This window comes from Cnephaeus nilssonii, assembly GCF_951640355.1.
Source record: "Cnephaeus nilssonii genome assembly, chromosome: 13".
NCBI classification, from domain to species: domain Eukaryota; kingdom Metazoa; phylum Chordata; class Mammalia; order Chiroptera; family Vespertilionidae; genus Cnephaeus; species Cnephaeus nilssonii.
In genome coordinates, this window is record NC_137084.1 from 53,306,186 (window position 1) to 53,333,992 (window position 27,807).

The 27,807-nt window shown below is 38.4% G+C and overlaps 1 protein-coding gene across 5 annotated transcripts in view; it reads right to left on the minus strand.

Moving 5' to 3' along the window:
- The window catches only part of DLG2 (discs large MAGUK scaffold protein 2), a gene marked incomplete at its 5' end in the record, with an annotated part of 1,931,014 nt that overhangs the window by 1,537,078 nt on the left and 366,129 nt on the right, over positions 1-27,807 (minus strand). For 3 of the 5 annotated variants that reach the window (XM_079787296.1, XM_079787294.1, XM_079787289.1), the window contains one exon: positions 14,706-14,780. The exons of the other annotated variants lie outside the window; for them this stretch is intronic. In XM_079787296.1, the coding sequence (XP_079643422.1) occupies positions 14,706-14,780 (75 nt within the window). The remainder of the gene's footprint in view (positions 1-14,705; positions 14,781-27,807) is intronic. 5 annotated transcript variants of the gene reach the window in all.

Consider the following 27,807-nt stretch of genomic DNA (forward strand, 5'->3'; position numbering starts at 1 on the left):
TTTCTTTCCAATTTCCCACCTTAGCATCCACACAGCACCCAGAGTGATGATTACAAAATTCAAATGTGACCAGGTTTTTCTCCAATCCACTTAAAATATTTCAATGAAATCCTAAACATTGTCTGGCTTGTGTTTCTCTTCCCAACCCTTTCCCCAGTATAAGCTTCCCCTAATGTGTTCTCTGCATTCCAGCCATATTGGCCTTACAGCTCTTCAGAAAGGATACTTTCCCTTCTGCCATAGAATCTTTATATATGCAGTTCCCTTTGCCTGAATAAAGCTCTTCCTCCCCCTTCTCTGCTTTGAGCCTACTTTTCTAATTTAAGCTTAATTAGCATTCCCTGAAGGAAGCCTACCCTGACCTCCCTCTCTACATTAATGCCTCCTCAGTGCACTCCCAGTACACCACATACATATTCTCTGTAGTACTCATCAAAATTGCAACTTTATCTTCACCTGTGTGATTCTTTAACGTATTGCTGCTTCCTCCTTGGGGACAGGCTCTATATATGTTTTCCACACTATGAATTTATAGGACCTGTGGTGCCTGGATATAGTAGGTCCCCTATAGATATGTATGGAATTAATGAAGGGGAAATGGAGGAAAGATAGATAGATAGAGGTATTTGAATGTAGCAGAAAGAATGGTGATGGGTTACAGAAGACTCGGGCATGTTTAAATAATACATGTGGAGATGATAAAGTAGCTATAAGTAAGAGAACATGTCTTCTGACAAAAAGAAATGTTTTCTCTCTTTTCCACTGTTTTTTTTCTTTAAGCAAACAGTTGTAAAGAGAACATTTGTCCTCATCTACAAAAGGCCATACATCTGCTGCCAAGGGTTCTCCTCAGCCACAGGCCTACTGGATGCCTGCGCATGGTGGCTCAGTGGGTGGTTTGGGTTTATTCTGTCTACACAGTACAAAGCTGCAGAAAGCAAAGGAAATCCCCAGAGCAGGGACTACTGGGGAAGTAAGGGTGGTTTTCTATCCACTCTATAACTGCGTAACCCAGCACCAATTCTTTCTTTCTGCTGCATCCAAATCTATCGATGTTTCCTCCATTTTCCCTTCATTAATACTCTGTACAATATTTTCCCTTTTTACAGGTGACCTTGTAATTAGTTTTATCATTTGCTTGACTTAGTGTGTTTATGTTTCAGCACATAAATGTAAGAGAAGCCACTTATTTTTAAAAATGAATTCAGAAAAGTACTCTAAACAATGGAGAAAAAGCAAGCCAGTCAGTAGCTTAGAGCAGCACCATAAGTCACAAGAGAAGGAATTGAATAGTGTGCTGCAGTTTTATGTATGTGAACTCAATCTATCTTCATACATGGATTACAGAGGTGAAAAACTTTCCCAAAGTAAGCAAGCCATGGAGGTAACCTAACCAGTTCCAGGTGGCTCCAAAGTCCACGCTCTTTCTAGTCCACTACTTCAAATAGTGCAACCAAGAATAAAACCTAAGCACCCTGATCCTCCAGCACTGAGTCAGAGAAGACTATATTCTCTTCCACAGCCCAGTTTCCTTCCCAGATAGTGTGGGCTTTCCTGATGCACAAGGAACTGAAACTGATGAGATTCTTTTGTTGGTGTCATATAGTAGGTCTTCCTGTAGACCTCAAGTTTTCAGAGAGTCATAAAACTTCCATTCCGTGTATACTGTAGAAAGCTGTGTTTGGACAAAGACTTTGGACATTAAGTTTTAGCTCAGAATGCAATTTTGCCTCCAAGTTATAAATAGAGTACAACTTTTTAATAAAAATGCTGATACAACCTAAAGAACAGTGGTGTATGACCACATCCATTGTAGAAACAAACTGATCCTTTCAACAAAGTATTAGCAGCTTTAGAGAGAAGATACTTATAGTATGTGTTGTTTAATTACATTATGGATATTAAATTATGCAAAAACTTTAGTTCACCAAAATGCAATTTAAAATAGCCATCAAGATCAATTTTAGCATTTTTTTTTTCTAGTAAGTTCGAGACTTAGCCAATCCAGACTTGAATGGCTTTGGTTTTTTAATAGGCTACTTGTTCTGAATTGGTTGAAAATATATGGGTCAGTAAATAAAATAGTCACATGTTTTTATCAATTTTTCCTCAATGCGATAACGGAAGAGTAGTTATTATAAAACCTGCTCCTTTTCTACCCACTCCAATCACGGTCAAGTTTAGGGTTTTGACTAGCTGCATTGTTGTAGTTTTTGTTGCTGAACCCAGTCCGTGAATCCAGGCTGGGAGGGGCTGTTCTTCTGAGGCAGTCATGGGACTGTGCTGCCTGCTGCCAACAGGACCTCCTTGAGGAGCTGAAACAATTAATGTTCCAAATCTGTGTCAAGAGCTGCTATAAGTTTTCTCTGGGCCAGAATTTTTCCAAACATTTTGTACAATTCCATAGAGGTCTGGGGAAGCTGGAGGCTGCTTCAAGATGTCTGGCATTGACACCTGCTCTGTATTGGTCACAGGAAGCTGGCTGTTGCTACAGACATGGTCTGTGGAGTAGCTTCCCCTGTATGGACTACCTGAATCTAAATCTAACAAGATAAGCCTGAGCAAGGGCTGAGCACAACCAGAAGAGCAGGAAAGAAAGTCAGACTAGAGGCAGGTGCAAGAAAGTCTCCATATCTTTTATTTTTAAATAATTCAGTCATGTAAACAACATTTCTTTGTTGTTTTTTCCTGAAATCTCTAGATTCATTATAATTTGTAATGTATGAAAAAAAGCACAAAGAAGAAATATTTTTAAAGGCCTGTAATCATTACCTCTTCATCATTACCTAGTCATATGCTACATGGCCTCCCATTTAAGTAATAAAGTTGTGCAATATATCCATCCCTGAATATTGTTATAGAAAAAAGGTCCTTTAGGAGACATGTGCAGTATGAGGTTTTCAAGGCTGGATTATTCACTTGGAAGAGCTGTCATTCATGACTCATATCTGTAGCTGGCCTATGATCAGCCTCCAACACCCAAATCAAGAGGATTTGATGATGCCTGTGTTTTTCCACAGTGAGCTAAGAACATCAAGTAAAAGGCAATAATATGGTAGCTGGGAAAGGTACCCAGGAGAGTTCATAAGACAAGCATTTACTTTCCTCTAGAAAAGGAAGGGAGATTTCAACATAATTGCACTTGACTTGGAACTCCATAACCAAAGCAATCATATATGTTTCAGAGGCTCTTTAACCACTCAGGGCTGGAAACCTTTCTCCTAAAATACTTCTCAGGAACTTTTAAGTAGCCAAAGCAAATACAGCAATGGCTCTGAGTTCAGAAATGACTTTCAAAGATATAGAAATTGTAATAAAAATCACTGTAAGAGAAACAACAACACACCTTTATACTTTGTAAAAGAATATTAACTCATTTAAACACCCAAACTCCATTCCTTTTATATATAGTTATTAGTTTCAGAGAGGGAGGGAGAAGGAGAGAGAGATAGGAACATCAATGATGAGAGAATCATTGATCAGCTGCCTCCTGCACACCCCCTACTGGGGATCAAGCCCACAACCTGGGCATGTGACCTTAATGGGAATCAAACCCAGGACCCTTCAGTCCCCAGGCCGCCACTCTATTCACTGAGCCAAACCAGCTAGGGCCAAACTCCCTACCTTTTGGTCATATCTTATACTTTCTGAGGTAAGCTGACTGTAGGCTAAGCTATTAGAGTGTTCATTGCTAAAATGCCTTTGGGGGCCAAATCTAGGCCTTAAACTATAACCATCTTCAGTTCCCTAGTGTTGATAATAATAATTCCTAATATGTAATAATAAAATTAACATGTATAGAGTACATATTATGCACTAGCCACTGATTAAGGCATATAACATATATTGTCTTTAATTCTGAAAATAACCTTGCAAGGCGGGTGGCTATTTATTATTACTTCACAAATGAGAAAAGTGAGCCAAAGAGATATTGAAAGGCTTACTCAAGTTCATATGGCTAGTGAGAGAAAGGCGATCTCAACAAATTCTGCCTCCAAACCTCATGCCCTTACTGCTTTGCAACACTCCCTCCTTAAGTCATGAGTGAAAAGTTATGTGGGAAGGTTAACTGCCGCTGAAATGCCCATGTGAGACCAACGCATGCCGATGCCTCACAGCTGTAAAAATCAGTGATGGTACAAAACCCAAGGCAGTGGTCGGCAAACTCATTAGTCAACAGAGCCAATTATCAACAGTACAACGATTGAAATTTCTTTTGAGAGCCAAAATTTTTAAACTTCTTCTAACGCCACTTCTTCAAAATAGACTCGCCCAGGCCGTGGTATTCTGTGGAAGAGCCACACTCAAGGGGCCAAAGAGCCGCATGTGGCTCGCGAGCCGCAGTTTGCTGACCACTGACCCAAGGCAAATCTCCTTTTACAAATCACCAGAGCTTCCTGTTTTTCAGTCAGTCTCTCACAACCCACCCCCTGAAGTCACCTTTGTCTCCACCACAAACAAACCACTACCTCAATCACACACATTGGAGAGGGCAGGAATTCACTGCCCTGAAAGTCTGTGAAGTTGAAACCTGCCAGCTGTCTGCTCATCAATCAGAACCATCAAAGAAAGGTATTCACAAATATGAATCTACTAGATAAAGTTTATCCTTTCAAGTATAATATGTTTTGTATTCTGAACTTTTTAAAATTTACAATATTTTAGTAGCCGCAGTTAGAAGTCATAAATGCGATTCTTCTCCAAAAAAAAATGTTTGAACATAATTTTAGTTATTTATGTGTTGATTTCAGGCCAGCATTTATGAACATCAGTTAAGATAGTAAGATGGAATGTACCAGTGCCCTGCCACTGAATTACCTCATAGAGTTTAAGAACTTGTGCTTGTTTTTCATGTTTCTTTCTCTACTGTCGGCTGCCACTCTCCATGGCTGCTAATATACCAGGCTTTAGTAATGCCTTTCAACACTCTTGATCTAATTATCTGGATCTTCCAATGAATTAGGTAATAAGTAGCCATAATTAGCAGACACTTATCTAAATAGGCTCAGAAATAAGGTATCATGGATATCTCATGTTCAAATATATGTGCCTATGAAATATTAAGAAGCTCACAGTGAGGTAATAAAATGGGCAGATACTCTGTAAATTAGTTGTGACCATGAAATATTGATGTAGTCCATGTCAACATCATTTTTTTTTATTTCTAGATGATTCTCACTTTATATTATATTCTCACATATTAAGGTTGCTGAATACGAAATAAGTAAACTGTTGCTCAGTAAATATAGCTGAAACTCCTTTAAATCAGTGTCAGAACAAATTCCCAGTTTCTCCAGGGATTTTTCTGGACATAGAGATAAAGCTCTTGTGTTGGAAAATCCATCAGTCCATCACAGTATAACATCCCATATTCTTGATAATGTATAAATTATTGAATCACCATATTCTACATTAGTATCCCTCTACAAACCTGTGAAAAATAATGCTGTAGCTTATAATCCTGTTATGGAACAATCCCTGAGAGAACAGCTCATACTCAATTCCTACAGCAAATGATGAAACCAAGAAGAGGGGAGATAGAGACTAGCAAACCCCTTAAAGAAAACCCATTTTTAAAATCCCTTTAACTCTGAATGGAAAGACATAATTTCTAAATAGTCAAGTTTATGATTCTCTTTACATAGTGGTTATCTACCTGGCCCTCTTTTCCAAAGAAATCATATAAGATTGGAGACCCTGACAGTACTCTGAAAGATCTTCCAATGTGCTACCATTGTCCAACATTGCAATGCCTAGAATCAGGTGGTACCTTCCATGGCACAAGGCACAGCTACTGAGATAATCAGTCTCTTCTGAATTAATCATTTTCCACAGCAAACTCCAGGAGAGATGGTAAACTATTTCAGAAACTAGACCACATTGGTTACCCAAAGGACTCATCCGTCTACCCTCTGTGCTGGTTGTATGATGCCTTCCTCCTATTCCTTGCCTGTCCCCCCAAAAATTCACTTCTCTGAGATTCAGTTTTCTCATCTGTCAAAGAAAAATAAAAGCTATCTTTTGGCAAATTTAGGTGCAGATTATGAGTAGGTAGCTTATGCTTTCAGAAATCCTAGAAAAGTTCTCCTTACTGTTCTCAATAGAAGGCCAAGGCATGCTTTCAGCAGATTAAAAATTTAGGTGTTAAAAACAAATATCAAAACAACAACAAAATCCATTCGTGATTTAAAAAAAACACTCAACAAACTAGGAATAAAAGGAAACTCACTAAACCTAATAAAAGGTATCTATAAGAAAATTCACAGCTAACATCACATTTAATGATGAAACACTGAATACTTTCCCCTAAAATCATGAACAAGACAAGAATGTCTACTCTTTTTAATTCTATTCAGTATTGTGATAAATATTTTAGATAAGGCAATTGGGCAAGAAAACGAACTAAAAGGCATTTGGATTAGAAAAGAAGAAATAAAACTTTTTTTTTCAGATGGCATAATCTGGTATGTAGAAAATCCTAAGGAATTTATTAAAAAGCTATAAGAACTAATAACTTTAGCAAGGTTGCAGGGCAAAAGGTCAATACACAAAATCTGACTGTATTTCCATACACTATCAATGACCAATTCAAAAATGAAATTAATAAAACAACCTAATTTATAATAGCATCAAAAAATTTTTTTAATACTTGGGAATAAATTTAACAATAGAAATGCAAAACTTGTACTCTGAAAACTATAAAATATTATTGAAAAAAGTGAAAGAAGACCTAAAAAATGGAAAGAAATTCATGGGATCTGAAGGTTTAAAATTGTTAAAATGGCAATATTCTCCATACTAATGTACAGATTCATTGCAATCTTTATCAAAATCCCAGTTGGCCTTTTTGTGGAAACTGATAAGCTTATTCTAAAATTCATTTAAAAATGCAAGGGACCCACAATAGCCAAAACAGTCTTCAAAAAGAACATAAATGAGTACTCACATTTCTTGATTTCAAACTTATTACAAAGTTATAGTAATCCAGATAGTGTGGTAAAGCACAGGATAGCCATATAGATCAAAGGAAATAGAATTGGAGGTCTATAAATAAACTCTTGATAGCATCAAAAGCACAAGTAACCTCCTCCCCAAAAATGAACTGAACTTCATCAAAATTTAAAAAATTCTGTGTTTCAAATGGCACTATCAAAAATTAAAACGACAATCCACAGAATCACACAAAATATATGCAAAGTATATATCTAATGATGGGTTAGTATCAAGAACTATACAATTCAAAAATTAAAAGAACCTGCCCAAATTAAAAATAGGTAAAGCATCTAAATAGATATTTATTCATAGAAGATAAGTATATAGGCAACAAATAGATGAAACTATGCTCAACATCACTAACAATTAGGGAATTGCAAATAAAAATCATAAAGACATACCACTTCATACCCACTACCATGACTAAACTAAAAAAGATCAATAATAACAAATGTTGAGGAGGATGAGGAGAAATTAAAACCCTCATACATTGCTAGTGGAAATGAAAAATAGTGCAACTGCTTTATAAAACAGTCCGGCAATTCCTCAAGAAGTTAAACATAGTTACACCATTTAACCCAGCGAGTCCACTCATAGCTGTATATCCCAGAGAGTTAAAAACATATGTCCACACAATAACCTGCATGCATAATTCATAGTAGCATATGCACAATTTTGAAAAAGAAAAAAACGGAAACACCCCCAAGTTTTTATCAACTGAGGAATGGATAAACAAAATGTGGTATATCCATATTTGGCAAGATAAAGTAATGGTGAATGGATACATACTACAACATGGCTCAACCTTGAAAACATTATGCTAAGTGAAAGAAGACAGTCACAAAAGCTCACATATTGTATAATTCCATTCATAGGAAATGTCTAAAATAAGCAAATCCATAGAGATAGGAAGTGATAAGTGATTGCTAAGGACTGAAGGGAGAGGAAATGGGGAGTGCCTACTACCAGGCATAGGGTTTCTTTTAAGGTCATGAAAATGTTCTAAAATTGATAGTAGTGATAGTGGCACAATTCTGTGAATATACTAAAAATCATTGATGTGTGCATTTGAAATAGGTGAATTATATAGTCTGCAAATTATATCTCAGTAAAGCTGTGAACAAAAATAAAGAGAACACTGGGAGCAAACAACAGCAACCACAAAATATCCCAAATAACCATAGAAAGAATGTCATAAGGATTTACATAAAGTTTGTGTTCCATCAAATCTTAAGCTGCATGACAAAAAAAGAGAATGTAGAAAGAGGTAGGTGAATTCTGAGGCCTCCATTATCTATCAAGTTGGGTAAAGAGGGGATTCTAGGGAAATATGAAAAGGTACATAAAGAGGAAGCTGGGGACAACGAACTAAACCTTTGCTGACTTCAGTTTTACTCTGGGCATAGCTTTTGCTCCCAGATGGGTTGCCTACCGTTCCTCCATTTAGCTTCTCAGATCTTGCCAGCAACCTCAGAATTTGCAACCTTCACCACTTTGCCCAGGGCATGCTAGTTTACATGTATCTGTTCCATGTTCTGTGTAATGTGTACATGTGCTAGGAATGTCCTTTCATCTCTTCCATGAGCCAATTAACCCCCTTACTCAATAAATACTGTAGGTTCCCTTTCTGAGTATGTCTGCCAGATCAGTGTAACAACATTATTTTACATGAGTACTGTAGCTCCCAGCTCCTCCTTCAAACCTGGAGAGGAAACTGATATAAATCCAAAGTACCTAAAGAGCTAGAAGAAAGGGGGAAAATGAATGCATCCTGTGACAATCTAATCTTCCTCATACTTTTCTTGATTTTAAAGCCTATGGCAAAATGGGAATCAGAGCCATTCTACAGAACTCACATTTCTTAAATTATTTTGTGATTTTTCGGAGATAATTTCCCCTATGGATTCTTTTCTAACCTCATGGCTAACACCCATATGGCCAGATGCACTCTAATCCCAGGGCAGACGAATTTAAGGCCCTGGACTCTGCAATTTTCCATAATTTTCCTAAAACTGTGATCATCTGATAATGTCCTGACTTTTCATTCTATAATGGGACTGCTGATGGTATGAAATCTTTGCCCTAAAATACAAAAAATTGTATTTAGTCTTTGGGAAGACAATACTCATCAAAGTCATCCTGGGTATTAACAGCCCAGCAGCAGCATTAGCCCAGGGGATGCTGTGTTCACAGGAACTCTGGGAACACCCAAAGAGCAGACACAACATTCTTTATTTTATGACTGGGTTAGACCTCTCTAAGGGCCATGGCCTGGGCATTTATGTAAGCTGTATACAAAATGAGGTCACACAATAATATGGAGAAGAAAAAATGGGGGGAGGAGCAGCCAAAAAAAAAAAGAGGAAAAAACATCCATTAGGACTATTCTAGAACAGCTTATGCACACTGTATTAACTGGTTTCAATTAGCGCGAATGGTCCCGACTGTGGGTAATGTGGGGTTTCTGGGAGAACATGCTGAAACAATTAACACTCTAAAAGAACATCTCCTCTGGTTTCTTAGAGGAGCACCTGCTTTTATTGATTTGCCATAAAAAAGAAAAATTGCTTTCATCATCTGGAAAGACATAGTAGGGAAATGTTAAAATGTTTTTTAAATTAGAAGGTGTACCCAGGCCCATTCCTCGAAAATGGCCTCGTGTTACTCAGAATACAAACGTCTCTTGTTAATACGATATTCTTCTATCATCAGTTCCCTCCTGCCTGTCAGAGCACAATCTTTCTTTTCAAGAGTTTCAATATTTCTGCTTTCAAAGTCTTAAAGAGTTGTTGTATATTAACTCCTGGAAACGTTTCTAATCCCTGCCTGAATTCCTTTCTGAAGAAAGGACCCTCCTAAATAAATTGCCATAAATTAACAAGTTATTGCCAGTGTGTGTGTGTGTGTGTGTGTGTGTGTGTGTGTGTGTGTGTGTGTTTTATGCTCTCCCTCACCAATTCATCGTGCCCCATCCAGTTCCATCTGGAATAATCTTTTTTTTTCCTTTCCTCTTACCACTTATCAAGCAATTGCTGCCTCCAGATGCTAAGTTAGCCCGGGCTATGAATTATCTAATGTATATCTCAAAATACCCCACTGCATGCATAAACTCAGAGATTAAGTAAACTGCAAGTTCATACAGTTAGTCAGTGGCAGAGTTCACCTATTTATGCAAATCTTATTCAATTCTAAAGCTTACCTACTTAACTATTACCTAATATTGCATCTTTTGTCTTCAAAAATCCATCTTCAGGCAACTTTCCATTCCGGAAATGTATAGCTTCTTGTATAGGCCATCATTAAAGCATATATCACCCAGTATAATAATTGTTTATGTATTTTTTCCTGTACAACTTGAGCAATCCAAGTGTCAGTTACAACTTACAAAATGTGCTTGGTAAATATTTCTTGAATAAGTAAATGAGAGTCGATGTATTCAGAGTGTGGTGTTCTATTTCGCCGAAGCTTACATGATTTTCAAAATATTTCACAGATATACTTATGGGTGAATCTTATGTAACAACAGAGATATGTAGGTAAAACAATATCGTGACCAGCTTCATCAGCACAGGGAGTTTATTTTCAACTTAGCTTTTAGAAACTCCTCTCAAAACATTATTTTTCTAATTTCCAGCCACTGAGGGGTGTGCACATATACAGGGAAACAAAGCAATTATTTTTTAAAAATCATGTGTATTTATGTATCATATATATATATATATATATATATATATATATATATATATATATATATAAAACCAATAAAATCACACATGACAGCCATTGGTAAGTACTGCCTGGTAACTAAGGATTATGTTTGGGGCGTTCCTCAAAGGGATCAAATCCATGTATAAGCCAGAGACATACCGAGTGTTCTAGAGACAGGCCCTGAAATACAGCAGCCACTCAAGCCTCCTGCAGCTGGTCAAGTCTAAGATTGTTTATTTCCAGAAACTAACTCTTAACGTAGTTCACTCTAGATTCAGAGACCTGCCTGTCTTCACCTGAGACCCAGAACCTATGGGTCTCTTCTCATTTGTTTACAAGTGGCAGGAGTTCCGGTAACCACTGCGTTCATATTCATGGTCATACAAACTAATGAGGCATGCAATCCTATTTAATTTAGTGTAGAGGTGAGGAAAGGCATCATTCTAGTGCTTCAATAGCCGTAGAAGGAGAGATCAATAATTACTAAAACTGTGACACTTCCCACTAGGGAAGATATTTCATTTATAACTAGTTAGGAAGTAACATTATGTATAGTTACTGGGGGCAAATTTTCTCTTCAATTTGAACCCTGATCTGTGCATTATAGTTCCGGCTAAAATGAAAAGTCTTTAAAAATACCTCTTGGTCTCATTATTATAGAGATATGGAGTGTCAAAAAAAGAAGCATCCAGAGGAGACTGAGCAAATAGTTATAGAAGCCATTTTCAAGGCATTATTTAACTGGTGACAGGTATTTGCAAAGCAATTTGGAAGAGAGAGCCTTCTTAGGAAAACCAACCATAAAAGCTCTGCACTTAAAATGAACCTGGGGCAAATGCACACACAAAGACCAAGCCTTCTCTGAAAAAGTAATAAAGCTCAATTAAAGATACAATCATTTTGGAACATAACACCGAGGAACAAGAACAGGGCACTGAGGAAAAGAATGAAAAGAAAAAATCAACTGAACTGGAAAAATGCACAAAGATAACAATGTAAGTATGTATTCATTTCTTTATAACCTGCTTCAGTCCATGGAAAATTTGAGACAGACAAGACCTTCTCTTAACCACATAAGGCTATGACATTCTTTATTTCCTGAGAGGAGAAAAAATTGACTCAATGCCACAACTAATTTATATAGCATATGTTGCTTTTTGTTGCATAAATATGCTTATGCTAACTATGTAGTTACCTATACATAATTTTCATTCTGTTATCTGGGTTAAGTCATTATTAAATTATTTTTTTGCTATTTTCATGTACCTAAGCATTGTATATAATCAGATATTTGGAAAAAATACACTATTATAAATTATCCAAATTCCAGTGTTCACAGTGTTTTTTTTCTGCCTGGGACAGCTACTCATAACATTAGCTCTAGTGGGCGTTCCATAAATGTTACTGTCTATGGATATTAGATAAGGGTTTTTTCTTTTCTCTTTGGTTGCCAATAAATCAAAGAATTTTAAACTCCATCGAACAAACAAAATAAAACAAAATCTGGATAAAGACAACAACAAAAAGTAACTTATTGGTTATCAGCAGGTTATTGTGACCTTTTTACAAAACCAAAGAGAGATTTGAGTAAATAAAACCTCAGAAGGGTGGAAATAAGGCAGCTCCAGGGATCTCAACAACGGAGGGTCACAGAATTTTCCCACACTGTGATTCAATACGAATGACTTCCAATTTGGTATCTCTCTAGTATAAATTTCAAATTCCCAGGAGAAACAATCCAACTGGCCCAGCTGGGATCAATCAGTCTACCCCTGGAGCCGTCAGTCAAGGCCAGAGGCAGATTCATAACCTAAACATGGCCACTGGGAGCCTTGCCTGTGGATCGGGGTTACTCACAGAGAAAGCACAATCATTATGGTTGTGTAACTCCTCCAGAATGCATCTGCCTCATTGGAGATGTAATTATTAAAGAAAATCGCAAAGGAAAACTATGCAGCCAGCAGCTCCCAGTTCCAGAGCAGAAGCAAGAAAAAACGACTAGTTCCTGATGCTCTCACCTGAGCACACAACTGAGCATCAGACATGGATGTCAGCATTTCGGACTTGTGATCTTCAGCAAGGGTCTTAAATGTAGGCATCTGTTTAGTCCTTAATGTCCCACAAGAGGAAGAACTAACTTGGGACTCCCAGATCCTAAAGGATCCAACTCCAACGTAATATGAAGAATTATTTTTAATAATTCAAAAGACAGAATTCTAACAATGGATAAGCTTGCAATAAGACTAGACAAAGTAACTGAAATGCCAAATTTATTTTATTTGGAGTGGAAATTATCACTGCAGCCACAAATCAGATATTCTTACTGGTATGACACCTGGATGTGTTGATAAAATGGTAACACTCTCTTATTTATCTTTGCTGCTTCAGCAACTGGCATAGTACCTTATACAGCTGAAATGAATTACTAAATGTACCTAGTTTGAAAACAAAATTCATCGAAATATATATTCAATGGTACACAGTGAAGAATAAAGTATGAAAGGACCCTTGAAGGTGAGAAATGGAAACCACCCATTTAAAAAGGTAAAATAGCGTAATTATTCCTCTTCACCAAGAAATAACTTACTAAAATGTACTAAAGAGGTAATCAACAGATTGAAGATTCATTCATTGAACCTGCACTGACAGAGCTCCTATTATGTACAGGGACTTACCCAAACGTAGGTATAATAGGGCCCTGACGAGCACATGGTCTCCTTAGAGAAACAGACATATAAATCAGTACTTGTGAGATAATATCAGAGATATAGTGAACAGAGTGGTTGATGAAGAAATAGAACTATTAACACTCGTCCTTTCTCTGGCATTAGCAGAGTCCCTAAACATACACTCCCCTCTGACCATCTGCTCACAAAAGTATGACTTTTCTTTTTCTCTCCAATTCTCCAGCAAGTCTGGGCTGCCTCCACACTGCAGGAATGCCTCTAAAATTTGACATCATCATCTCTCCTTCTTTAAAGGTAATCCCACCTTTTCTTTGTTCCACAGATAAACAGAAACATTCCTATCACACAATCCGAGTATAAAGTAGGCGCCCCAGCCCTGCTGCCCCTATGGCCACACTACACTAGTCCATTGCACCTTTGAACATCTTGTACCTCAAAAATAGACGAGGATATTTAAGAATTCCCGTGTATCACATCACATTGCCTGTGAGGTGAAGCAAATGAGGGGAATGCCCAAAAAGTAACTTTCTGACTTCTTATCCCCACCACACAAAAATTGTTTTGGTGACAGTACAAGCAGTTCCCAAATGATCTATTGTCATTTCTATCAGGCACCGTACATCTAAGAGAATATAATACAAATCAGCCACTTTCTTCACTAACTTACGAGCACAGTGTAGTAGGAGGAGTTCATGGAGGAGAATTAGGGGTTCTGGGATCCACTCCCAGCTTTATAAATGAGTCACTGTTCTTACTTCCTTTGCATTTAAATCTCCCACTTGTAACACAGAAATAATGACATAATACCTGTTTGTTTCTAAAGCACTTGAAAAATCTTTGCTGGAAGAGTTCAAAGAAAGTCAGAGACTATTGTTATACCAGGAGGACTTGAAAATTGTCAATCCATGTACTCATCGCTATTAAACAGTCAACACAACAATGACAAAAGGGAAAGCATCCTTATCCTAAGGCATCTAAAATCAAGTATTACTGAATATGCAGCTATTGAGAAAAATATACATGCAAATATATTCATTTTAATGACTCTCCAAGTCTAAATCATTGATAACCCATTTAGATAAATCCTTTGCAAGTTATCCCAACTCCAAAAAAAAAAAATGCATAGACTCTGTAATCAAAGGTTTTTCTTTCTTATAATGCAGAGATTTCTGAAAAGACACTCTCCTTTCAAAGGGTTTACTCTATTCTAGAATTTCAGAGAATATTCTAGCCCATTCCACTAAGGCTATATCAAAATATATAAATAATTCCACTTCAATCTGGCCAGTCTTGGAATAATCAGATAATCAAACTTACAGTACAGTGGTGGACAGGCATCCAAGCAGGGGCTTCCACTGAACAATTCTGGGCTGGGCATTTGCCTTGGTTTTGCTGCAGATAAAGAAAAAGATGTTATGATCTATGTATTATATGCTGCAATATATATTAGCTAATATGTCTATTATCAATGTGTTCATCACTATAGCTACAAGTACAGGAGAAAGCTTTGAGAATGTCTGTGGTGCAGTGCTGCATAAAACTAGATGCATAATTTCTACTCTTATTAAGGCATAAGAAATTATCCTTTGCTTTTTTAAAATTTTTATTTATTGATTTATTGAGAACCGCTAGCAGGGTCGCCTAAGACCATCGGAAAACAGATATTTACATTACGATTCATAACAGTAGCAAAATTACAGTTATGAAGTAGCAATGAAAATAATTTTATGGTTGGGGGTCACCACAACATGAGGAACTGCATTAAAGGGTCGCGGCATTAGAAAGGTTGAGAACCACTGCTCTAAGGACTAGGTTTTTGACACAAGCTTCCTCAGCAGCTTGCCTCTCAGGCCTTACAGGGATACATCTGAGAACCCTCCTAACCCAGAGGCAGAACTGGTCTCCACTCGTCTCCTCTAGACTCCCAGACGATAAGAGTGATACATGCTGGACACCTGTGAGATCGCAAGTCAAGGTATAGAAAGGCTTGTTCACTTGTCTCCCCTGTTAGACAGTGAGCTAGTGGTGATGATTTTCTCTAGGGCATTTCACAGAACCCCAGAATGCAGAGTTGTATAGGATAGATCTTAGAGGCCTTTCTTGTTACATCAAAAATGGAGGCACAAAGAAATGAAACAAGGAACACAGAGGTTTGACATTCTAAGCCATTTGCCAGGCACTTCTTTTTACATAAGAACTTCGTCTCTAGCTAACCTATTCTTTTGTTGTAACTCCTATAAATTTACTCTAATTGGCCTTTTAGAAAGAATGAAGTGATTCCTTTTAACCAGCAATACTGCTCCCTCCCTGTAATAATAAGAACTTATTAGTGCTTAAAGGCGAGAAGGTGATTCTAGTAAAACACCTTCTTTATCTTTATTTTTTATTTAATTATTGTTTCAAGTATTACATATGTCTCCTATTTCCCCCATTGAATTCTCCCAGGCTGTTACCAGCCTCCCACCCACCAGCACATACCCTCATCCACTGTCTATGTCCATGGGTTTTGCTTATATGAATGCATACAAGTCCTTTGGTTGATCTCTTACCCACCCCCCTGCCCCTGCCTTCCCTCTGAGATTGGACAGTCTCTTCAATGCTTCTATATCTCTGGATCTATTTTTAAAATATATTTTATTGATTTTTTACAGAAAGGAAGGGAGAGGGATAAAGAGTTAGAAACATCGATGAGCTGTCTCCTGCCCACTCCCAACTGGAGATGTGCCTGCAACCAAGGTACATGCCCTTGACCGGAATTGAACCTGGGACCCTACAGTCCACAGGCCGACATTCTATCCACTGAGCCAAACCGGTTAGGGCTGGATCTATTTTTGTTTATCAGTTTATGTTTTTCTTTATATTCCACAAATGATTGAGATCATGTGATATTTATCTTCTCCAACTGGCTTATTTCGCTTAGCATAATGCTCTCCAGGTCCATCCATACTATTGCAAATGGTAAGAATTCCTTCTTTTTTACAGCAGTGTAGTATTCCATTATGTAGATGTACCACAGTTTTCTAATTCATTCATCTGGTGATGGGCACTTAGGCTGTTTCCAAATCTTAGCTATTGTAAAGTGTGCTGCTATGAACATAGGGGTGTATATATCCTTTCTGATTCATGTCTCTGATTTCTTGGGATATATTCCTAGAAGTGTTTACTGGGTCAAATAGGAGTTCCATTTTTAATTTTTTGAGGAAACTCCATATTGTTTTACACAGTAGCTGCACCAGTCTGCATTCCCACCAGCAGTGCACGAGGGTTCCTTTTTCTCCACATTCTCACTAGCACTTGTCATTTGTTGATTTGTTGATGATAGCCATTCTGGGATGGTACCTCATTGTTGTTTTAATTTACATCTCTCAGATGATTAGTGACTTTGAGCATCTATCCTAATAAAAGAGTAATATGCAAATTAACCATCACTCCACTACACCCACAAGCCAATTAGGAGCAAATATGCAAATTAACCCAAGATGGCTGTGGCCAGAGAGAGAGCAGGAGGGAGGCTTGGGTTTCCCCGGCGATGCAGGAAGGCAAGCTTTCCGCACACCCTGGCCGGCCCAGGCCTCCGCTTAAGGCTACAAAGTTTCAATTATAGGAGATAAAGAAATCCCAACAAAAATGGCTGCCACCACGGAGCGAGCAGGAGGCTTGGCTCTGCTGTAGGCTACAAAGTTTCAATTGTAGAAGATAAATAAATCCCAGATACCAGGGCCTCCACTTGGGTTGCCGGGGGGCATGGCCAGCCTGCAAACCACCACAGGCCCCTCGCCCAGGCCACCCCACACCCCAAGGGAAACCCTACCGTGATCTGGGACACCCTTCAGGGCAAACCAGCTGGACCCCACCCATGCACCAGGCCTCTATCCTATCTAATAAAAGAATAATATGCAAATTGACCATCACTTCAACACACAAGATCAGTGCCCCCATGTGGTCAAAGATCCTGCCCCCATGTGGACACAAGATGGCTACCACAAGATGGCCAGCAGGGGAGGGCAGTTGGGAGGGACCAGGCCTACAAGGGAGGGCAGTTGGGGGAAATCAAGCCTCCAGGGGAGGGCAGTTAGGGGTTACCAGGCCAGCAGAGGAGGGAAGTTGGGGATGACCAGGCCTGCAGGGAAGGGCAGTTGGGGGGGACCCAGGCCTGCAGGGGAGAGCAGTTTGGGGGCACCAGGCCTGCAGGGGAGAGCAGTTAGGGGCAAACAGGCTGGCAGGGGAGCAGTTAGGCATCAATCAGGCAGGCAGGGGAGTGGTTAGGGGGCAATCAGGAAGGCAGGCAGGCGAGCATTTGGGAGCCAGCAGTCCTGGATTGTGAGAGGGATGTCCGACTACCCATTTAGAACCAATCCTAGTGGGCAGACATCCCTCGAGGGGTCCCAGATTGGAGAGGGTGCAGGCTGGGCTGAGGGACACCCCCCCACCCGCACAAATTTCGTGCACCGGGCCTCTAGTATATATATAAAAGCCTAAGTGACCGAACAACTGGTTGGTAGCTATGATGCACACTGACCACCAGGGGGCAGATGCTTAATGCAGGAGCTGCCCCCTGGTGGTCAGTGTGCTCCCACAGTGGGAGGGCCGCTCAGCTGACCAACAGGCGTAGATTCCCAGCTCACAGCTGGCAAGCGCAGCTACAGCGGCGTGAGCCTCTTCCGCCTCCGTAGCAGCGCTACCGAGCAGCAGCGGTGGCAGCACGCACAGCAGGGCCAGGATGAGCGGGAGCAGTGCAGCACCCAGCCCAGGCACTGGCTCCTACCTGGGGCACTACAACATCTCTACAGCCTGCGGGCACTGGGCTGAAACCAGCAGTTCCACATCCCCCAAGGGGTCCCAAATTGCGAGAGGGCGCAAGCCAAGCTGAGGGACAACACTGGTACACGAATCTGTGCAAAGGGGTCTCTAGTGTTTTCATATGCCTCTTGGCCTTCTGTATGTCCTCTTTTGAAAGGTGTCTATTTAGTCCCTTTGCCCATTTTTTGATTGGATTGTTTATCTTCCTCTTATTAAGTTGTATGACTTCCCTATAAATTTTGGAGATTAAGCCCTTATAGCATATAACATTGGCAAATAGGTTCTCCCATGCAGTGGGCTTTCTTGTTGTTTTGTTGAAGGTTTCTTTTGCTGTGCAGAAGCTTTTTATTTTTATGTAGTCCCACTTGTTTATTTTCTCCTTCGTTTCCATTGTCCCAGGAGCTGTATCGGTAAAGATATTGCTATGACATATGTCTGATATTTTGCTGCCCATGGATTCTTCTAAGATTTTTATGATTTCCCATTTTACATTTAACTTCTTTATCCATTTTGAGTTTATTTTTGTGTACGGTGTAAGTTGGTGGTCTAGTTTCATTTTTTTTTGCGTGTATCTGTCCAATTTTCCCAACACCATTTATTGAAGAGACTATGGACATACTAATAACAATTGATAATAATGAAAACCACAGTTGTGATTTATTGAGCTACTAAATATGCCACAGATTGTTTTGGACCCATTACATTATCACTAGTTGCTACAACAAATATGCTTATAAGTATTATCACGCCCGTTCTACAGGAGAGAAAACTGAGGTTGAGCAACTTGCCCAAAAGTTACCCTATAAAAAGGACCATGGCTGGAATTGTAACAAGAACAAGGCTGCCCCTGCTGCCCATGCATGCCCCTTCTATAAGAAGACACTTCTGGCATATTTTATTTTGTATCTGTTTAACTGGGTTTAAGACATGTCATCAACTAATATGATTACACCATATCAATGAGCCTAACACTTATAAATTAACTACAATACAGTATTTAATTCAGTATTTGTGCTAAGAATTCTCTTTTTGTAATTCATAAGATTTTTAGAGTAAACTTTATTTAGCTGGTTTATTATTAAAGCATCTCTAAACTCTAAAGTGCTGTTTGAGTGAGTATTGACAAAGTTACCATAAAAAATACACTTAGGTCATCAATCTCTAAGCTCAGTTTTCTTGTTTAAATCAAATTCTGACATCCAGTTCCAACAGGGTGGGTGAGGTGCATTGGACTGGTGTCGGATGACCAGTTTCAAGCTGAGCTCAAGCATGTGCTTGCTGCCATGAAATGCTCTGGGCCTCGGTAATCACATCTGTAAAATAGTGTGTGCCGCCTAATTCACAGAAAGGCTATTAGGTGACAGACACAGACTCACCTCAGATCACTATCATGATTTGCAAGAATTATGCAAATCAGAATGCACGAAGTCACAGGACAATTTTATTTTCCCTTTCTGACACTTAAGTCTATAAATAAATAATAATTTATAAATTTGAAATTATTATTAAATTTTGATTATCTCTAAATATGAAAATGTATACCAAGCAATGTTAATAGTAAAGAATGTCTCCTTTGCCCTGGCTCAGTTGGTTGGAGTGTCATCCCATACACCAAAAGGTTGCAGATTCAAGTCCTGGTCAGGGCACATACTTAGGTTTCAGGTTTGATCACCAGTTGGGGCATGTAAGGTAGCAGCCTATCAATGTCTCTTATATCAGTGTTTTTCTCTCTCTTCCTTCCTCACTCTCAAAAAGTCCACGCAAACACATCCTCAGGAGAGGATTAAAAAAGAATTGCCCAGCTGGTATGGCTCAGTGGTTGAGCATCAACCTCTGAACCAGAAGGTCTTGGTTTGACTCCTGGTCAAGGCATATGCCTTGATTGTGGGCTCAATCCCTAGTGGGGGACATGCAGGAGGCAGCTGATCAATGATTCTCTCTCACCATTGATGCTTCTCTCTCTCTCTCTCTATCTCTCCCCATCCCCCTTCCTTTCTGAAATATATATAAAAGAATGTCTCCTTTGTAATAATCAATACTTGTTATTTTTAGTAGTAGTAATAATAAGCTTGTTTTATATCTACATAGTGGATATCTTTATGGAACACATAGTAAAGAGGCAAAATTCAATAAATAAGTGAACTGTGCTTGGTGGAGGAATATAAATGCTCACAAAATGTGATGGGGCCATTAATCAGAAGTGTTTGGACTTCTATGAATGCATAGCATGGAGTAAGGAAATGTGAAAATCCGTGTGAATCTCTTGTGCTCCATTATTACCGGAGTTTGGGATACTAAGGCCTTCCCAAGAGTGTTTGATCAAGCAGATTAACAATATGATTATACAGGGGCAGACACTTAAAAAGGCCTACTGAAGACAGATGCTATGTGAACATAACTTATTTTTTAATCCATAGTGTATGAATAGAAAAAAAAAAAAGATTGGAATAGAAATGAAGGTCTTGGATTTTAGCAGTGTTCCCAATAATCTGTTGGTGAAATGTTGGGAAAGTTACTTTAATACTTTTCGCATGTGTAAAATGAGAGGTTTTTATTAGATCCACAATACAATGTGGGAAGAGGAGGTGTCAAATATACTCATAGACTTTTCAAAAACTTCATATTCCGCCCCCTCAAGAATTTAATGTGTTTCCTCCCTCAAAGGGTGTTCCCTCCAGTTGAGGACACTCTCAAATCTACCTTTCAGTTAATTCTTAAGCCAAAAATCAAGAGGCAACCATAGAATTCCCTTAAGTCCCAGCCCAGCTCTCCGCACAACAATTTAATATATAGAAGTTAGTGACAAATTCTATTAAAGACAGAGTTTTCCCTTCTTCATCTTTCTCATCCATGTACCCTGAATATCTTTTAACTGTAGATTGTTGATACATAAGTAATGTGGTTAGGATTCAGGGATATGGAATGATAACTTAGAAAAATACGTTCTCTTAAGAGCCAAAACTATTGGTGGATTTTGGTCTATTAAAAAAAATATGCTGTTTAGACAGGTTGATTTCTCCAAGTATCTATCTTCCTTGGTTGTCTTATTATAATTTTAACATCTTGACATATTTGTTCCATCCTAAGCAAATGGGCCGAATATGCTAGACAATTATACCACAGATTGATTATATATTTATGTAACTATGAAAAAGTTGAACAATAATAAACACTTGATGAAGAAAACTCCAAAGATTTTCTTCTCAATCCATCCTATTCCATCCCCAGAAAAAAATGGGAATTTATTTTTCAGGGTCCTATATCTGTTAAAGTGCTTTAGAGTTTAAAAAAATACCTATATAGACATTTAGTCACTGATTCTGAGAACAAGTTTGTATATGACAGGGTAAGAATTGATTCATCCAAATAAAATTTTGACCTAAATGTTTCATTCAAAATAGCACATTCTTCTAAGAGAGAGAGTTGAGAGGTTCTATTGTTCTGTTCAAAATAAAATGATTCTCATAATCATAGGGTTTTTTTCCTGGGTTGATAAGTGTTGCATAATAATAATGTATGCATATTCATTCGTTTATTTATCCATTCATTCATTTATCAAATATGTCTTACACAGAGGGCAGTATGCTAGGTATATATAGATATATAAAATTTAGAGATATAAGGATTTAAATAATGATACTCTCAAAGAGCTCCCAATCTTTTAGGAAATATAATACAACATGTCACATTTAAAACAGGATTAAACACTAGGACCATTCATTCATTTCATTGGTCAACAAATAGTCTTTGAGAACTTAGTATATGCCAGCTATTATATTAGGGATAAAAATAAATCAAGACTCAGTCTATATCTAAAAATTCTTTTTTAGTTTAAGAAAAAAGACAAGCTAACAAACATGCAATTATAAAGCAATACTATATAATAAAAGCCTAATGTGCTAAGTGTCCAGTCATCCATTCAACCAATCAAAGCATAATATGCTAATGATATGCTAAGGTCACTCAACCACTCACTATGACATGCACTGACCACCAGGGCACAAATGTTCCAACTGGTAGGTTAGCTTGCTGCTGGGGTCCGTCCTATAGGGAATGAGCAAGATGGGCCGGACATACCCTGGAGCCCTCCCGCAGTCCTTTCTTGGCTGGCCAACCTCCCGTGTCCCTCCCCGGCCCAGATCATGCACCGGTGGGGTCCCTTGGCCTGGCCTGCTCCCTCTCACAATCTGGGACCCCTCGGGGGATGTCAGAGAGCCGGTTTTGGCCGAATCCCGCAGGTCAGGCTGAGGGACCCTACTGGTGCACAAACTCGTGCACCGGGCATCTAGTGTATAAATAAAATGACATGAGCAGATCAAAGAGATCCGTCTTACCTATTTGGGGGTCAGGAGTAAGGGTCCTGAAAAATTATGGTAAGGAATACAGGCTAAAGGCAAGAATGTTGAACTCTCACTGGCTAAACCAGGAAGGGCTTTGTAAAGGAGACACTTCAGTTTTCCAGAAAAGCTTTTAGGAGGGGAAAGGATGAGTAGAGGGCCATCCAGACTAAGAGTGCACCATGCACCATCTGATAGTGCTGAATCAACGTATTCTTGGACTTGGTCAGGCAACCTGTCAACTCTGGGCCTTGGAAATCTAGGATTGAGGGGGAAAATGATTCTGTGCTCCACAAAAAGCTGAGTTCAGCCTTCTCCCTCATTTACCTGTACTTCGCAGTGCATGGACAGGAACAAGTGCAGGGTATGGAACAAATGAATCCTACCAGGGAGAGGACCTGGAGGGATCCAGATGTGATGCTACAAAAAACACAAGAGGCTTTTCTGAGTTTAGTCTTTGGAAAAGCATTTAAGGTGTCTTTCTCATCTTTTCTGAAACTCTCAGGTGTTTGACAGATGAAGACACAGAGTTCAAAAAAGTTAAAACTTTATGCTCAAAGGTTAAAAATGAGTGGCTTTTTGCTTGACTGAACTAAAATGTTACACAATAATGTGTGTGAAAATGGACTGTGAACTGTAAAATCCTTTGTAAATGTAATGAATAATTATGTTTAAAGTATTATTAAAAAGATTAACAATATTTATGACTTAACTCTTATTAATCAAAATTATTAGAAAATACATTTTCTAACTTCTAGTCCAAAATATATTCAATATAGCGAGTTAGGGGAATTTTCAAAAAATTTGGAAAACATAATTACCAGGATGCCTCCAGATCATCGATTGCTTAGATATAGGATGTGTATATACCTAGACATGTAATGTGTGTATATGTACACATATATATGTTTGTGCATACATGTGTGTATAAATAAATTTATTTGGGAAAATAAAGGTTTTTATACAATTTATTCCTTAACTGTCATAAAGATGTGTAATTTCAGAGTAAGTTGTTAAAGACAAGGTAGAAATCAAATTTTGCCAGTTAAAAAAGTAAAACATATGTAAAAATATATGCACACAACAATACACTGTAAGTCCTGTCCAAGACATCAAGATATGATAAAAATAAGACTCCAAAGGAGGTATTATAATTTTCAAAGGAAAGTACCAAGAACCTCTTTCAGGTCTCTGAACCCTTGTCTATAATGAGAGTATGCAAGGCCACACTGGGTGGTTGGAGATTTATAAAGGGAAGGGACTTCTTTAGAGAGGGGAGAAGGGAGGGTCTCACTTTTCACCTAAGAGTAGTGAAAAAAGCTTCAATAGGTACACATCTAGAGGAGTGGTCACCAAACTGCGGCTCGCGAGCCACATGCGGCTCTTTGGCCCCTTGAGTTTTTAGCAAAGGCCAGCTTAGGAGTACCCTAATTAAGTTAATAACATTGTACCTATCTATATAGTTTAAGTTTAAAAAAATTTGGCTCTCAAAAGAAATTTCAATCATTGTACTGTTGATATTTGGCTCTGTTGACTAGAGTTTGCCAACCACTAACCTAGAGTGTGATAAATCTGCCTTGGATTTGGGAAGCCAGTGTACTGGGTTCTGACTCCCTCCTGAAACATGTTGTGGAAAACTGGTTGTTACCAATTATCTCAGAAGAGGTGGCTTCATCTGAGCCAGTCTGCACTTTAGAGTTTGTCAAGGCAGAAGCAGAATCCTGAAGCCATGGTTAGGCCTACAGAGACAACCCTCTGTGTGGCGTCGATCGCTGTAAAACCTGGGTTGGAAGAAATGCATCATTGGATTATAGGCGATTTAATCAGAAGGGCCTGGAAAAGGCAACTCCCTAAGAGGTGCCCTTGGGAGAAAGACTCTGGAGTCAGACGGCCTGGGTTAGCATCCCACATCCACCATTCATTTCCCTGCGAGGTGACCCTGGGCAAACTGCTTGCCCTCTCTTTGACTCAGTTATGAAGATTAAAAAAAAATTAATACAAATAAAACACTTAGAAATATTTCTGTACATAATCAGCACTATGTAAGTGTCAGCTATCTGGGGGGAGGGGTTGTTATTGTTATCATTATTATTATTATTATATCAGGCTCAGAGAGCAAAAAATATAACAATCCCAGTCTAATAAGAACTTTCTGCTCTCCATTTTGTACTTCTGTCTCATGTTCCAATAATCAGCTAGCAAATGAGAAAGAAGAAAAAAAAAGCCTACAGCATCCCCTTCCCCAAAGCAGATGTCATATTTGAATATCACATAGTAGGGAAGAGCGAGTCTTTCATCTGGAAAAGTGTTCAGACTTTTGATTAATATTCGGTACCAAAAATTTTTAATTACTGAATCAAGACTGTGTTTCTGATTTTAAGTGATTGTAGGACTTAGAACTCCTTGCAAATGACTGGAAATTCATGGGAAGTCACGGGCCTGAGCAGGGCAGGGATTACTGACACTAAGAAGCTTGAAGCAAACACTGGGGAGCCCCACAAAAAGTGGCTTTTGTTATGACATCCCATGAGTCCTGCCTGGTCAATATATCAATTACAAATGCAAAACATACTTGTGATTACTGTTAACCCTTTCCATTCCACTTTGGGCATCATTCCTCATAATTCCTCAACATACAACTTCATCCCTTCCTGGGCTTATCTTTCTACTTGCTTTCTTTTATTTTCTCGGGTTTCAAAGATGTTTAAAATAAGTTGGCCCACTTTGTTTCTAAAGAAAGCCTTACTAAGACTAAGGACACGCTTGAGAGAGATGTATTTGCCTCCTCTGTAATTACAGAAAACATTGCTGACCCATTCTTCACAGGATGGTGAGAATGAGGGTTTCTCAGCAGGCTGCGATGGTGGTGCTAAGTCATGTTCATGCTCTCCAAAATCTCTGTGACTCCAGGCAGGTATTTGCCCAGGTTAGCAGAGGTGCTGTCTGTGGCTAACTAGTGCAAAGAAGATTGAACACTATGCTAAAAGAAATTCTAACCATCTGGTGACCTGGATTAATTAACCTTGGTGAGTGACTTAGGTGCTGAATTCTCAAGATGGCCACATTTAAAGATTTAGTATATGTAAATGTACCAGAATTTTTTTCTATCCATTCATCTACTGATGGACATGTGAGCTGCTTCCAAATCTTGGCTATTATAATTACACAATGGAATACTACCCTGCCACAAAAAGGAAGAAAATTATACCCTTTGCAACAGCATGGATGGACCTGGAGAACATTATGCTAAGTGAAATAAGCCAGCCACATAAAGTCAAGTATCATATGATTTCATTCATATGTGGAATTTAATGAACAGATTGAACTACAAAGCAAAATAGAGACAGACTCATAGACTCAAGAGAGCAGAGAGACAGCTCTGGCAGGGGGCGGGGGGACTGAGCAAAAAAGAAAAAAGAGAATGGACATGACAATAGTCTGATAATTGAGGGAGACAGGGATGGGTGGAGATAGGAGAGGGCATAGAGGGGATAAGTGGTGATGGAAAAATAAAATAAAATGACTGCATATATATTTTTAAAAAGAAGAAGAAATAAATATAAAGATTTAGCATACACAAGAGCCACTGTTGTAACCTGACATTTCATGCTGTCAACGGAGACGAGGGCCCCTGGACTTGGATTCAGAAAGTATTTCCTGGATGTATAATGAAACAATATTTATTGAGCACCTATTAGACACCAGACACTTGGCATGTGCTGTGATCATTCTATCATTACATTAACCCTGAAAGGTCGTGGAGGAGAATGTTTAATATCATGAGGACACCACAGCACCTGGGTTAGATGCCAGATTTTTACCTTCTAGATCTGTGGCCTTAGTTAAGTTTCTTAGTCCCTATGAGTTTGGGTTTTCTCATGTATAAAATGAAGAGAATAACACCTAGTTTAAAGGATTATTATAAGGATTACATAAGATAATACATGTAATATATTTAGCCCAGGGTCCAGTACATACTCTAATAGTAATAAGGTAAATATATTTATGATACATAAATATTAATATTTATTTTCTTAATCAGGAATTTTTTTTCCTATGCCACTTAACTCCTCTAAGCCTATTTTCTCATCTCTGAGAATAGTAATATTTATTTCACAAGATCACTATGAAAATTAATTGAGAAAAAAGCACAAGGAAGTGCTTAGCAAACATAGGGAATTTTAAATCAGAGTTTTAAATCTAAGTTGGGAAGAACATCTGAAATACTGCAGCAATTTTAAGAGGACTACTCTTGGGAGCCATATTCCCTCTGCAGTCTGGGGTCACATACTTGAAATCACAGTCATGTTTGTAAGATTTATATTATGGTATTTTAGTATTTTGTGGAAGAATGTCCTAATAGTCCCTGAAGCTCTAGAAATCTCCAGAATTGAATTACTGCTATGCAGATACAACAGAGTAATTTAAGCCAAGATTTAAAAGAGTCTTGTAAACTACTTTAAATGCCTTGATATTTGCATCCTGTCACTGCAACCTACTGAGAGAACAAGATGAGACTAGAGGAATGGACTACACTTGTGCTTTTCTCCTTACAAGAAAGAAACTCTGGACACGATCTGCTACTGCGGTCAATGGGTATTCTCCACTGGCGGGTCTTGTTTATTATATCACAAACTACAAACTCTTATGGGAACAAAGGCTTGATTACTAAAATAAGCTCCCTTTTTCTTCCTGACACACTTTTGCATTCAGCTGTAAAAAGAATTCTCTTAAATTAATAGCTAATGAAAAAGATTTAAAATTTCAGGTCATCCAAATAAGGTCCATCCTTTGAGGAAGAAAAAATTGCCATTGAGAAACAAGATCAAAGCAATTATTTCTATTTTCACTGCTACCATAGAGACCAAGGGAAAAAAAGTGAAGAGTTTTAGCCATCTAAATTCTTCCTGAAATTTATAATTAACTACATGGGAAAGGAGACAATTACCATATTTCCAAAGAATAAAGGATTTAAAAAGTTGAGCTTTTGATAAGCCATAATTACAACCTATTGTAAATACAATTTATATCAATTTGTCCATATAATCTTCTTGAGTTTCAAAAATGCATATACATTGGACAGTGTTTCTGGAAAATACACATGAAATTCCAACCATTTAAAAGTACACAGTTCTCTCTTCTCAGAGGTTTTTCTCAGATATTTAAAATTCCGGCAAAATGTACACTTAAGAAAGGGGACCAATTGATACTACTTTCTTTTGTGCATTGTATTCCTGACACCTATGAATATATATTTTTAACAAATGTTAATCAATGAAAGA